This window comes from Galeopterus variegatus, unplaced genomic scaffold, assembly GCF_000696425.1.
Source record: "Galeopterus variegatus unplaced genomic scaffold, G_variegatus-3.0.2 Scaffold197, whole genome shotgun sequence".
In the NCBI taxonomy this organism is placed as follows: domain Eukaryota; kingdom Metazoa; phylum Chordata; class Mammalia; order Dermoptera; family Cynocephalidae; genus Galeopterus; species Galeopterus variegatus.
In genome coordinates this window covers 47,773-62,745 of record NW_007726308.1, presented here as the reverse complement: position 1 = coordinate 62,745, position 14,973 = coordinate 47,773, and the positions used below count along the sequence as shown (strand labels likewise).

Genomic DNA, 14,973 nt, shown 5'->3' with positions numbered 1-14,973 from the left:
TCACAGTCCAGCCCATTTCGGTAAGCTTAAGAAACAAAAACTGATCCACAAAGTTACAATTATCTACGTCTCTGGATGAAATGTGTCTATCTGTGCACAGAGTTCTGCAAATGTTAAAGCACAAGACTGCCAAAAAAAAAAAAGGGGGGCCAGTAAAATGTTTAAAATCAGACTGCTATGAAAAATGTTTTTAGAATTATCAGCATACGTCTTTGCCTGGGTTTACTAATTAAACAGGATTATATTTGTCTTTGCTAGAGGCTTTTTAAGGCTAAAGTGGTGAACCCAGCCTAAAACAGAAAGATCATTCTGTATGTCATTCCTAGGCAAACAAAGCCAATTTAGTATTGATAAGAAAAGAAACAAGTATGTAGAAGAGGAGATGTGAAGAAAGCTGTGGATATGAAGATGCCCTTATGGTTAGGAAGGTTAAAAAGAAAAGAGAATACTTGTGTGTGAGAAAGCAACTTATGTAGTGTATTTTTGTCCTAGAGTACAAAGACTAGCTATTTAGGAAGTAGAAAGTATAGGACAAAAACAGAAGGTCTGATTAAGTTGTAATAATGATTTGTGAAGGGTAAATTTACAAGAGAAACTTTTTTAAATAGCTAAAATTTAAAGTGAATTATGTCTAAGTTTTTCTAAAAATTGGGCATTGTAGTGAATTGAATTATTTCCCCACAAAACTCATTGAAGTTTGAATTGTGTCCCCCAAGTTTTATGTATTAGAAACTTAGCTCCCACTGTGACTGTTAAGAGGGTGGGAAATCCTATTATGGTAATTGAAAGGTGGAACCTTGGAGAGGTGATTGGATTATAGGACCGTAAAGTAGTGAATGGATTAAAAACGGTGGTCAGAGGCGTGGTTCTGAGGACTGTAAAAGGAGAGGAGAGTCTGTCTCTGTTTCCTTCTCTGCTCTCTCTGCAATGTGAGACCCCTGGGTCACTGTCACCACCACCAGATGGACTTTGGACTTCCCAGCCTCAGAAACTGTCAGTAATAAATTTCATTTTCTTTATAAATTACTCAGTTTCAAGTGTTTNAAAGAAACTGATGGGTTTGTGAGATTGCTGATCAAGATCAAGCAAAGCAAAAGGTAATTACATGAAATTAGGTGACTGATAAACATAATATTCTGTAACTTTTATTTTCAGTTCTTTACATAGACGTCTTGTTCTCTAGATTTAAGGAAACATTTCTCTTAAGCTATATATAACTTACAGCAACTTGGTAAAATGTAGTTTATGAACAGAGAAGGAAGCATTTGCTTTTTTCCCTATTTGATTCCTCTAGAATTAAAAACTTTTCGTGAGTATCTTTATGATTTTTATGACAATATAGTTATTTGCACAGGATCGTGGGGAGTTTGCTCTCTCTTTGTAACAGGATGCAATTGGAAACATTGTTTATAAAATGGCTTGCCTCTTCTAAGTTACTGATCTCACTTCATGTTGCCTTAATATGGCCTAGATGCTCTTTCATCTTTAGCCCTGACATGGGGCATAAGTTCCTGGTAAAAAGCTTTTTCAGCTCCAAGGAATCAGTCTACTGGAGAATGAGCCTTCCCGGCGCCAAAGAAAAGTAAGACCTTTTCAATCAGAAAATTGATTGTCAATGCTTTCCAGAGGAATATCTTGATCAAAAAGGAGGAAATGATGTCTTCTCTACACAAGCAGTTCTCTAAAAGTATTCACTGTCTTGAAGGTGGGCTTATGCCTTTGATGAGACATCCTGTTCCTAAGCAAAAGAATTGATGTAATTGAAGAATTCTTGAGATTGTGGATGTACCAATTAATGTATAGCTTGTTAACTCTTTATTGACATAGAAAATTGTTGGAATGAACAGGACTGAAGCCATGTTGGGACCTAAAACCACATGGGCTGCAGGAAATTTTTTAAAAGGATACTTTTCTTAACATGCATTTCTCTGAGTTCCCTCTTTCCTATAGCAAAATGACACTATTTACATGAATGTGGAGTTGTTTTCCAGCCAGCCTGAGGCTGCACACTTGCAGACCCTGAGAAGACAAGGAAGACATCAACAAGTCTATGCTGACTCTACCCCTCCAGCAAGACCTTGAGGTGACAAGAGATTGGGAGCAGGGACCAATCAGAGTCTTGGCAAGCCTTTGCACCAGAGCCGAGCGGTTCAGGCTCAGTGTCTGAGGGGGCATTAGCTCTCCTGCTCCGAGTTCTCACAGAGTAACTGCCATCTAAAAACCATCATGGTGCTTCAAGGATACAAATCGTTGCACCTCTACACACCTTAGCCTTCCCTGGGACTGCTCCACAGTCTAAGTGGAGAGTTGTGCTCCCAGAGACAGGTAGGGACAACTGCTCTGACCCGGCAGAAAGCAGCTATAGGAGACTGACGGGATCTGTGGCCTTCAGCACCCCAGAAATATTTATGGGAGCAAACTCTCTCAGGGGGGAATTGAGGCAGGACAGAGTAGGGACACACTCCAGGAAGGCTGCTCATAAATATTAAGACTAGATCTGTCAGGGCTGTGCACCAGGCAGGACAGGAGGAGCAAAGGGCAGCCATCAGGAGTTTGCACGTGGGACAGAGAGGATGGAGAAGGTCAGGGGACCTGCGTGTCTCTCTGCTGAAGGTGCCTGTGCACATTGGTGTGTGTCTTCGCAAAATGATAAAGTCCTATCGTGTTCCATTTCTCTGTCCCTCTCTTCCTTTCCTTTTACTGGTCCATGAAAGATTCTTCTTTCACGGATCAAGAACCTGGAGATGCAGCCCGGTTACAGAACGACATTTAATTTTTTTTTTTTTTATTTGAGTGTCTTTAGGCCGGGCCACCACTCCCCAGTCCCCTTTGCCTCCCCCTTTTCAGTCTTCACTCCCCTGCCAGCATTTCCTGGAGTCACCTCCCAAATAAATGACTCATGGCACCCCAGATGTGATGCCCTGAGAGGGACACACCTTGCTTATGCAGTGCTCTGGTTGAAGAGACATCAGACACAAAACAAGGACCGTTCTATACATATGAAAAAAGGAGGTGTGTGCTATATTCACCAGTAATTTCAAAGTCATCTAAGTCAGAGAAAAGCTGTGGAAACAGTCCAGATTACAGGAGGCTGAGGAGATAGGACAGGCAAACACAGTATCTAGTCCTAGGCCAGGTCCTGTACCAGAGGGAAAAGGCTATAGAGGATATTATTAGGTCAACTGGCAAAATCAGAACAGACTGTAGATTCGATTAGAGTATGGCAGCAGAGTTATATGTGCTGAGGTTGATAACTGCACTGTGTTTATGGAAAAGACTATCCTTGTTCTTAGAATTCACACACTGGGGTATTTAGGGTCTCCTGGGCTCGCTATCCTAAAACGAGGGAGTTGGTTTACCTTAGAGCTTTTCATCCTTTTGCAGGGGAGAGGGGTGATGATGGATGCCTTTGAGAATGTGATGAAATTGCTGGACATGCTGCACTTTGAAATAAACCTAACCCCCAAAGGTTCATAGACCTCTGAGTTTGACATATTTTCCAAATAAAAAGTTAAAAAATCAATTGCTTGGCACTAGTAATCATTAAGTGAGGCCCACTATTAACATATCAATGCGAGGAAGAGGAAGGAGGGTGTTTACATGCCTCTGGAGTGTGTGCAGCCATGTAGCCAGGCACCTTCGGGGATGGGGCAGTGGGGTGGGTTGGAACGTGTGGAGTAGGTGGTGGGGAAAGATCTCAGTGAACTTATATTCAGACTTGAATTACCTGCCAATTTCTTGCCAAAGGAGGAGTTTTGTGCATAGTCAAGGGACCACAGTCTGTTTTTCTTGATCACTCCTCTCCTTGTTCTTACCTGCTTCTCTCCACGGTATACATTATCCCAATGAGCTCTCCTTCCCCAGAATCACAGACTGTCCAAGCTGGGAAGGATTTTAGCAACCCCCTCGTCCAACCTCTCCGTGGGATAAATGAGAAAAGTTTCCGTGAAATCGATTTCTATGTCCACTGTTATACAATGTGCCTGGGACACCCCGACAACCATACTTACTCTGATCGAGGCAGCATGGCAAAGTGCAGTTAAAATCTCATCTTGAATACATATGTTGTTTGAGGGCTTGGACACTGTTTTAGATGAACCTAAGGACTGCAGCATGATATACTCAAAAGAGTGTTCTGCTGAGAATCAGGATACATGGATCTAACTAAACGAAGCGACTGTATGCCCTTGGGTGGGTAGCTTTCCCTCTCTGAACCTTGGTCTCTCCATCTTAAAATGAGGGAGATGATTTTCTTTAGAACTTCTTATCCTTTCTGAGGGGTTATGGATTTTTTTGAGAATCTGATGAAATCACCGGATGCTTTGCATTCTGAAATGCTCATAATCCCCAGAGGTTCATAGAAACTCCATAGAAACTCCCTGCTTGGACTCCCCAATTGTTTTCTGATGAGACTTCCAGTTGCCATACTCTAAAGTCCTAAAAGCCATCAAAATAGAGTCTATGGGGCCAGCCCGGTGGCGCACTGGAGAGTGCGCCGCTTGGGAGCGCAGCGGCGCTCCCACCGAGGGTTCGGATCCCATGCGGAGACCAGTTCCTGCTCACTGGCTGAGCGCGGTGCGGGCGCAACACCGAGGGTTGCGATCCCATTACCGGTCAGTAAAAAAAAAAAGTAGAGTCTATGGATCCCTGGTACAGTCCTGGGTCAAGCCCACTTGTATCCCTTTCACTCCATTGAAGAATTAACTCATTCTTCCCCAACTTGCTTCTTGGACTCAACTCTGGCTAGAGAGATGCTGAACCAAAATTTTAGTTTCCTCTGGAAGACATGTCTACAACACAACATGAAAATGGCTTGAAGTGAAGATCTGTTTTCTCTTTGCTTTGAGCTGCAAAGTGTCTGCCTTTGGCCACGGTCATGCCCACTGGCCTCAGAGAAAACAAGCCCTTCTGGGACTCACAGCCTCCTTTCAGCCAATGGGGATGAAGAAACTGCCTAGCAACCTGCTCGTCACTCCCACACCATCCAATCAGTACAAAGCAAAGGCTGCCCAGAGAGGCTAGACTAAAACAATCTAGAACTGCCTCTTGGGACATTACCAGGGAGAAAAAATAGAGCGTTTAATTAAGCCCCACATGTGAGCAATCAATTCCAATTTTCCACTTCTAATTTGGTAGAGACTTTCAACTGAGCGTGTATTAAGACATAAAATTTTGTAATGTTGGTGATGGTTCGCTTAGTTTCGATTTTAAACTTTTCTTTTAGCCTTGCCACACTGTTGTTGAGATGCTTGGAATGTGAAACAGAGGAAAATGGAGATGCCTGGTGAAAGCTGTTACAGCGATGGGCAGAGCTGTCATTAGGAGTCACTGCAGCAGGTGCGCAGCACAAAAGAGGTCTTTGATCAGGAGTAGGGGGCAGTTGTGGGGGTGGGGTGGGGGTGGGTCCCAGGTCCTCCAGAGGCTGCCGAAGATGCCTCTCTGGTTCCAGGGTTGAGCTCGTCACCTCAGTTCAAAGGGCTGTGGATGGTTCTTACCGGAAGGGGAGAGGGTGTCGGGTATCTAGAAATTTGTGCATTCTTTTAAATATCATTATTTGCAAAGTCTGCCCCCAGTATACAGAGCTCTGCCTGCTTGGCTGGTCTTCTCCACCACATGGCAGCCCCTGAGGGTGCTTTGTGGAACTCCAGTCAGAAAACCACAGATCTAGCCCCATCCTCGCAGCTGACTGAGAGGGAAAGGGGCCTGCCCAAGGTCACATAGGGAGAAAACATGGGCACCAGCAAGCACCCAATTTGTCTAGCCCCTAGTAAGAGAGTAAATGGGAAGGTTTATTTTAACCTTTCCATATTTTGCCTAAGAGTAGTTATATTTAAAAAATTAGTCTGCAACTGAAGATTCACATGGCTGTCATCCAAGGTGCCTCATGACATGGAGTCGTGACCACATGCCCACAAGGCTCTGATTGTCACTTCCTGGGCACAGTGGTGCACCCAGGGTGGGGATTTGATAGGGGGCTTTCTCTGTGTGATGGCCACCACACCACTATGCAAAGAGCCTATCAGGAGAAATATCACCTTGAGAAGAACTGGTGGGCACCCTGCTGATTCTTGGGGTTTAGAGGAATGGGGACATGTGCCTGCATCAGCTGGGAGGACATCTGGAGGCATCAAAGGAAACCAGGGCTCCCCACAAGGCCAAGGCTCTCTTGAAGCTAGATGCTGGTGCGGGGCACCCCTGGGCCAGAGCCCCTGGCCATGCAGCTGCCTGGCATTGCAAATAGCAGGCCTTCACTAAATACTAGTAGAGCGAATGACTGGCAGCACATGGACACACCGGAGCGCAGGTCTGTGCTGCTGCGTCCTTTCTCCATTGGACTCATAGCCGACAGCAAGCACCTGTGTGGAACTGGGTCGCTCTTGGGAAGTGCCATTGAGACATCTCCCAGGTGTGTCCTGCTGGGGAACAAAGGGTAAGACACCAGGACTGGACACGACCTTGTACAATTAACAGGGAGGAGGTAGGCCCTCATGTCTTTCCTGAAGTGTGAGATCATTCCCCATCCCAGACTGGTCTTCCCCCATCCCATCCAACCATCATCATCATCCTAACCCATGGACCGTCCACATCACTCTGTCCTCTAGAAAGATTCAAGGCCACCACCTTCTCATCCCAACCCACCTTTCCAGCTTCATCTCCTAGAATACCCCTCCTCCCTTGACCCTCCTTATGCCTCTGGGAAGCCTTTCAGGAGCCGAGTGCTCAGAGTCTTTGCTCTTTCCTCTCAAGCCTCAGTATGTGCTGCTTTCCCTCCAATGGTTCAGTCCTACCTCTGCCTCCTCCACTGGACACAGAGTTGAATCTGTTAAATGAACAGATAAATACATACATTTAAACATAAACTGAGAATGTCTATCCTCTGACAATAAGGAGCCTGGTCTGGGGAGCAGCAAGGGGCCGACCCTAAGGCCACCCTTGTTTCAGCGCTGAAGCTGCACTCTGACTGTGGTGGCTTAGCCGAGGATGGAAAGCCAAGGCCCCCTGCAGTGCAAGAGGAACCAGTTGTAGGAGCGGTTCTCTCAAGGGACAATGCAGAGTCCTGAAAGAGTTAGTCTCTGTCACGGCCCAGAGCTGGATAACTGGAGAATGTCCCACCATGAGTCCAGTCAGCCAAGGAGGGCCTGCCGTGCTGGCAAGTGGTTCTGCCCAGGTCCCAGGCATGTCGGGGGGATGGCAGGCTTGCAGCCACCAGCCCTCCACATGGGATTTACTGCAAAGAGGCCAGTTGTGCCTTCTCAGCTAAGAGCTTCCAGAGCTGGGGGGAAGGCAGCTGCACTAGGAAAATGCCATGGTGGTGGTCGGCAGGAAGAATATACTGATCCCTACAGGCCCCATGGAAGGGCTGAGTGGAGAGATCTCATCAGAAGGGTTTGCAGTGACCGGACCCTCCCATTTCTGGTGGTGGTGTGGCCCAGGAAAGGGGGTTTTGGGGGAAAATGGAATTCTGTAGGATCGACACTCAAAAGTCATTGGTGACCAGTTCAGTGGGTATTCAGAACCCAGCGTGGGATATGAAACACTTTGCTGGGGAGGAAAAGAGAATGAAGGGAGTTTGACCTAATCCAGCAAGACTGGATGTGCTCGGGAGGTGGGCAGGGAGAGAGGAAAAGGCAGGTGGGCCAGATGCGCTCAGCTTGGATCATTGTGGCCAAGTAGGCTAAGGTCACAAAGCCTGGACGTCTCTGGCCTTGCGCCCCTCCTAGCTTTGGGAGTCCCTCCTGAAGGTCTAGGAACATACCACCAGATGGTCTATGCCTGGGTGTCTTGAGCTTGTTTCAGCCAAGGGCTATGGGTTGAAGCTACCGCAAATTCACAAGGGGTTCTGAGTTAAATGTACGGGATGGGCAAGGCTGGGCCCTCCAGGATCAGGTCATCAGCATCATTCAGGAGCTCATGCTCGCTGGCCGTGGTGGCATTCTGGAGGCGGCGGAGGCGGACCTGCAGAAGCTCCTGCTCCTTCTTGAGCTCCAGGTACGAATGAGAGAAGGTGTGGAAGATGGACGTGGCCGGGAAGGCCATGATGAGGATCCCGCTCAGGATGCTGCTGAGAGCCACCATCTGGCCTGGCACACTGCGGGGGACCATGTCCCCATAGCCCACTGTGGTCATGGAGATGATGGCCCACCAGTAGGAGGCTGGGATGCTGGTGAATTCCAGGACCCGCCCGGACTCATTCTCGGCCACGTAGACCAAAGGAGAGAAGAGGGTGACGGCCACGCCAAGGAAGAGGAGGAGCAGGCCGAACTCGCGTGTGCAGCGGCGCACGGTGAGGCCCAGCGTCTGCAGCCCCAGCGAGTGGCGGGCCAGGCGCATGACATAGAGGATGCGCAGTGCCCGCAGCACACGCAGCACCAGCCCCACCTTCTCCAGGTAGGAGCTCCCGCTCAGCCTCTCACCAGCCTCCTGTGGCTCCTCGGACACTGCGAGCGACACATAGTACGGGGAGATGGCCAGGATGTCGATGATGTTCAGGGGCCCCTGGAAGAACTGGCACTTGTTCCGGGCCTGGACAAACCGCAGGCAGAACTCCAGGGAGAACCAGGCCACGCAGATGGTCTCCACGATGAAAATATAGTAGCACCGTCGAGAGCATTCACCCTGGGGAGAAGAAGCAACAAAACACAGGGTAGAGAGTGTACCTGCCACTGTGTGGCAACAGGGAAGTGACTTCACGCTGAAAAGCCATTCTAGGTGTATAGCGATTGAGCACTGTGCCACAGACTTAGTTGTCCACCAAAACCTCCTTTTATATTCTCAGGTTGTGGCTGGTACATGATGGGTCAGCTAGGTGAGAGACCACCCTTTCAGCCTCCGTTGCCGCTAAGTGTGGCCAAATGACTAAGTCCTCACCGATAGATGAGAAACAGGAGTGATGACAACCACCTCTGGGTCCCCATGTAAGATACTGGCATGAACTCCTGCCCACTCTTTCTCCTTCCTGCAGCCCAGCTCAGGATGGGAAGATTGGACCAATGCCCCAGGGAGGAGGGGACATCAAGGTGGAAAAATCTGGGTGTTAGAACAAGAGATGCCTAATCACCTCGATCTCTCTCCTTGGGACTATTGCATCAGAGAGAAATCAACTTCTGCTTTGTTTAGAGCTGGTCTAATTAGGGCCTCTTTGTTACAGCAGCCAACCTTCTTCTTAACTGACATAAGCACTTCTTGGGTACCACTTGGCACTGCTCTAGTGTTGTCACCTAAGCCACATAGCAATGCTGTGAGCAGGTGGTGTGACCTCATTTGATGGCCCAGGAAATGAGTCATAGCAGGGAAGTGATTTGCCTAACTAAGCTCACGTGCATAGGAGGTGGTAGAGCCCAACCCCAATCCAGGCCTCTAAGCCCTTGTACATGATTTTGTAACTCCTTTGTCTATCATTCCTCACTTATTCAGTCAACAAACATGTATTTGTGCCAGGCACTGTGCTTGGCTCTGGGGTAAGGGAGCGAGAGAAGCAGACATTGTTTCCTGAAGGCTGGTGGGCCAGAGGGGACTCCCAAGTCCCCAGTACAGCCCTGTGACATGTGATTGCAGCTCTTCACATGGGGTCTGTTTCCCTCAGCAGACTCCAGCTGGGTTGGGGCTGCTCTGTGTTGACTGTTTGCCACTCAGACTCCTGTCCCTGGCTCCTGACAGTGGTTACACTAGCCCCTCTGCTACTCAAAGTACGGTCCCTGACCCAAGAGCATCAGACCCCTCATTGGGAGCTTGTTAGAAACAGAATCTCGTGCCCAACTCCATCCCTATTGAATCAGAATCTGCCTCTTATCACAATCCCCTGGTGATCCACACACACATTAAAGTCTGAGAAGCTCTGATCTAGTAAATGCTGTACATTAGAGTCACCCGGAGGGGCTTTGAAGACTTTGAAAAATCCTGATGCCCAGGCCAGGCCCCCGGAGATTCTAATTTAATTGATGTAGGTTTGAGCTGAGCAGTAGAATTTTCTAGAAGCCCCATAGATGATTCTAATGTGGAGCCAAGGTTGAGAGCCTGGCTGTAAATATTATGTATATACTGACAGATGAGTGAGTGAATGACCATGTGAAAAGTGAGATGTTGACAACTGCAGTTTTCTTTGGATTAAAATTCTCTGAAGTGGAAAAAGAAATTATTTCCAGTGCCTGGGCCCACAGGAATCCCAAATTGATATGTTCTTTATGTCTGGCTGCTGGATAGAGAGAAATGGCTAGTCCATCCGTATCTCTGCTTGCCTGTCCAGGGCCAGGCAACATACTCCCTGACTTCCATTGGCCTAGTGTAGGGGCGGGAGGCAGTGGGATTGCTGTTGGGGGATGGAGTCCAGGGTGTCCATGGCCCAGGTTCAAATCCCACTCTTCCACTTAGGAATATCACTCACTCCCTGGACTTTGAGCCCTCTGCACTCTGAAGGGTTGCTGTGATGAATGGAAATAACGCACATAAAGCCGTTAACGGGATGCTGCACCTAGCAAGGGCACAATGCATTGCAGCTATTTTAATAAAATGACGCATTGATCACACACATTAGTGGCCTGGTCAGTATAAGAGCAGCAATACCTTCCTCCTGTTGCTGGAGTTTGCAGGAATCTGAGGACGTTCTGCAACACACCGAGAGGTCTTGGCCAGGACCACCCGGAGTTTGCTTCAGGATCCTGGAGGGCTCAGGAGTTTTGGATCCTGATTCCCCAGTCCTGTTACAAACTTGCTGTGTGACTTCATTGTGGTCATTGCCCCTCTCTGTGCTTCAGTTTCCAATGAAAAGGTTGGAACACCATCAGTATTTCTCTAATCTGATTCAGAACACCCTGCATCAGAATCCCCCAGGGTGCTTGTTACAAATGCAGATTTTTGGGCCCCCATCACAAAATCAAAATCCTGGGGTGAAGCCCAAAAGTCTGCATTTTGGTAGCTTTTCCCCCCTCTTCCCCCACCCCACCTCCCATTGACTCTGAGGCACCTGGAAGTTTTTCAGACCCTGGGCTACACTCTCCCTTCAAGGCCTCTTTTTCACTGACATGCTGGGAATTTTTCCCTAGGCTTAAAAGACTCTTGTAGCCTGGGAACAACTTTTCCAAACCAATGACCCATCAGCTCAGGAAGGTGACTCCTGAGAGGCTAGAAGGTTGCTGGACTCTCCCTCTGCCTCTGGTGCTGGCGTTTGAATATTCAAGCCATGCACCACCGGCTCCTGCCTCCCAGGCCTGGCCTGCTCGCCACCACCCTGCACTGCAGCACGCTGAGCTCAGCCACGTCACTCCACCTGCATGGTGCTCTGCTCTGCATCCCTGGCGCAGCCTTCCAGCACCAGTCCCCAAAGAAATGGTGCATCTGTGGGCGGCATTGGGCCAGCATTGGGGTTTATGTGGCTGGAGCTCAGGAAATAATTCCCAGCACAGCCAATACTTGAAGAAAAAAGGAAAAGAAGAAAGAAAAAAGTTACTTTTTCTGTCTCTGAGAAATTTCTGGTTGCATTCTGTAGGAAGGGTGAACAGCTTCTCCTTGGTTTGCCCACAACTTTCTGGGTTTGAGCACAGAAAGTCGCAGGTCTTGGGAACCCCCTCAGTCCTGGGCAAACCCTGTTTTTTCACCCTATTGGTGGGTCTTGTCACTGGCAGGGGTGAGGTGAGCTTGGACTCTCTCGCATGACAAAGAACAGTTATGGAAGCTTGAGAACAAGCAAAACTCACCTCTGGTGCACAAAATCATCAAAACAGTGGCTGCCCCTGGTGGGCATGGGGGTTGACTGCAAAAGTCCTCGAGGGAACTTTTGGAGTGACGGGAATATTCTATATGAACAGGGGTGAGGATCACACAGTGTATCCACTTGTTAAATTGTCCAGCTACGATTTGTGCATTTCTATGTAGGGAACTGTAAAACTGTAAACTAAAAATAATATGAATGGTAACAGCAAGGGGCTCTGGGTGAGGAGGGGGTGGGAAGAGAGTAAACGAGAACGGCAGAGGACTGGCAAGTGTTGGGGCCGAGTGAGGGGCACTTGGGGTTCATTATGTTAGTCTGCTTACCTTACAAATGTCTGAAATTTTCCATAGTGAAAAGTTAAAAAACAAAAATCAAAAAATCAAAATCACAATGAGATACCACTTTACACCCGATAGGTGGTTAGAATCATCATAAAGACAGACAACAGTAAGTGTTGGTGAGGTCACAGGGAAATGCACCCTCAGACACTGCTGGTGGGACTGTGAAACAGTGCAGCTGCTGTGGGAAACAGCAGAGCCGTCCTCAAAAGGTTAAACATAGAGTCACCGTATGACCTGGCAAACAATTCCACTCCTGGGTTTACACCCAAGAGAAATGAAGACACAAGTCCATGCAAAAACTTGTACATGAATGTGGCATATCCACACTGTGGAATATTACTCAGCCATAAAAAGGAGAGAAGCACTGACACGCTACAACTTGGATGAACCTTGAAGATATGATGCAAAGTGAAAGAAGCCTGTCGCAAAAGGCCACGTATCATGTGACTCCATGTGTATGAAGTTCCAAAACAGACAGATCCATAGAGACAGAAAGTAGAGCGGTTGCCAGGGCTGGGGGGAAGGGGAGTGACTACTGATGGTGTGGGGTGTAGACCGTGTGATGGTTGCACAACTTTATGAATGTACTAAACACCACCAAACTGTGGACTTTCAAAGGGTGACCATTATGGTGTGTGAATTACATCTTTATAAAGAAGAACGCAGGGTCTGTGTCTGAGCTGGCTGAATCAGTCTTGGGTGAGTGGGGCCCTGCAGCCTCGCATGGACCCCTTGCCCACAGCACCAGAGCAGAGAGAGCTGCAGGGTGCTGCCCAGGTCAGAGGGTGGGCAGAGCTTTCTGGGGGCAAAGCCATTGGCTCTGGGGGTCCGTGTAGATGGGCTGCCTGGCTGATTCTAGTTCTGGAAGCTCTGTCTGGGAGGGACTCAGGGCTGACAGTCCTGACCTTGGAGACTTCCTCGAGCCCCCTCTGTCCCTCACAGCAACTCCTGCCAGCTCCCCCTCGGGAATGCGGCCAGAACTGGCCACTTTTCACTTCTGCAGCAGCTCTCACTTCAGTGCTGGTCCCATCAGCAGCTCGGCCTCCCTTCCTCTCTTCCCTCCTGCAGTGGATTCCACCATTGGCACCTGCCCTGCTCTGGCCTTGGGCCCTGAGTTTTTCCTCCAAGACTCCTGGCCCTGGGAGTGCTGACTCACACCTCCCGCCAGCTTCTCCCTCCCCAGAGAGCCCGTTCTCTCTGCCACCTCTCTCCTCCTTATGCCCCTTCTCCCAAGGTCTCCCCCTCCTACCAGCTGCCCTTACTTCCCAGCCCTGGGACACAAGGGCTCTGAGAAGTGTTGGAACCAACCAGGCGGAGGCTCAACCCCACCTGAGTGGCCTGGGCTGTGGGCTCCCCCCTCTGAAGGTGTCTGCCCTTCTGTAAAATGTGGAGGATAATTCTTATCCTACAGGGCAATTGTGGGCACCCAGGGAGACCCCCGCTCAGAGGCTGGCACTTCGCAAATGTAAACTGCTCCTCCTCCTCCTCCTCCACCTCCACCATTGCCCTCTGGCTCTGGTTCCTGAAGAAGACCCATTACCAGCTCCTCCCCGCCCTCACCTTGGGTGGGTTGGATGGCTGACTTCTCTCCTAGAGGTTCCAGTGAGTTCCTGTTAGAAAGCAGCTGCCACTGAGTGAGCGTTACTAGACACTTGGCTGGTGAGCTCAGGCAAGTTATGTAACCTCTTGGGCCTCAGTTTTCCCATCTCTAGAATGGGTTGTGGTGAGGATTAAATTAGGAAACAGAGGGACATGACCAGTATGGGGCCAGGTGCATAGCAGGGGTCTAATAAGTATCGACTAGCTCCAAATCTCATGGTGATTCTCCCTGTACTTTGCCTCCAGTTGGTGTCCCCTCAGCAGTCACTGAGGGAGGGACTTAGGGCTTCTGGCACAGTCCCAGCCTGCAGGGGGCCCTGTCTGGATGACTTGTGAATGGGTCTAGATGGTGGCATTTGCGCTGGGTGTTGGAGGGGACTAGGACCTGGGGCCTGGAGAGGAGGGGAGTGTGGTGAGGCGGAGGGAACGGCATGGACTGCACAGTCTAGAAAGGTGGTCCCCCCCGGAAACAGGGAAGACTTCTCTCTGGCTGGGACATAGGGAGACTCAGCTGGGTAAAAAAAAAACCCAAAAACAGCAAAACTGGAAGGATAAGAAGAATTCACTAGAGAAATTACCAAATGTCACTGAACACAGAGAAGCTACAAAGAGCAGGACAGCTCTTTCTGAAACCAATTCATAACACACAAAAGGGGTAGGGGACAAGAAAGGAGCTGGGTCCCGCATGTGGCTTTTCATTAAAGGCAGAGGAACGGGGAGGCAGACACTGCAGCGTTGCTCCTGGCAAGGGGGCCCCAACCGACCCACCTGGTCTTTAAAAATTCCTCTCTGTGCCTTCCTCCCCAGCCCTGTGCCTTAGTGAGATGCCAAACGCTACTGTACAGCTGGGGGATGGTGAGAACCAGAGAGCCCACGTTGTCCCATCCCCTAACCCACAGCGGTTCTGCAGAGACATCCACCGAGGCACTTTACATGGCTGCGATCAGTGTGCATGGCCCTTTGGCAATGTCCCCAAAAGGCCCAAGCAACACTTTGGGGCAGAAGTAGAATCTAAGTTGGGAAGAAAGATAAGCGGGGGCCAAAGTGGCTGGTGAAGAGAGTGGGTCGCACCCTTGCTCCCCGCCCCTGGGCCTCCAACACAGAGGACAGAGGCACTGAACACGTGAGTGGATGAAGGATGGCAGGCTCTACAAGTGGACAGAGAAGACATTTGAGCTGACTGGCCGCCAGCCAGCCACCACTGTTCAGGTTGTTTGGATCCAGGGGCAGAAGGTGATAAGCAGGTGGAAGGGGTGTGAGCTGAGCCCCAAAGGGGTGGCTAAAAACAGCAACTGTTCACTGTACTGGCACCTGATAAATAGGATCTTA

At 49.2% G+C, this 14,973-nt stretch overlaps 1 protein-coding gene across 1 annotated transcript in view; it reads right to left on the bottom strand.

The window, feature by feature from the left end:
• Positions 1–7,845: 7,845 nt before the first annotated feature.
• KCNG4 (potassium voltage-gated channel, subfamily G, member 4) overlaps positions 7,846–14,973 on the bottom strand; it is a 14,275-nt gene continuing 7,147 nt past the window's right edge. Inside the window, exon 3 of the mRNA XM_008565329.1 lies at positions 7,846–8,616. Coding sequence (XP_008563551.1) covers positions 7,846–8,616 — 771 coding nt within the window. The remainder of the gene's footprint in view (positions 8,617–14,973) is intronic.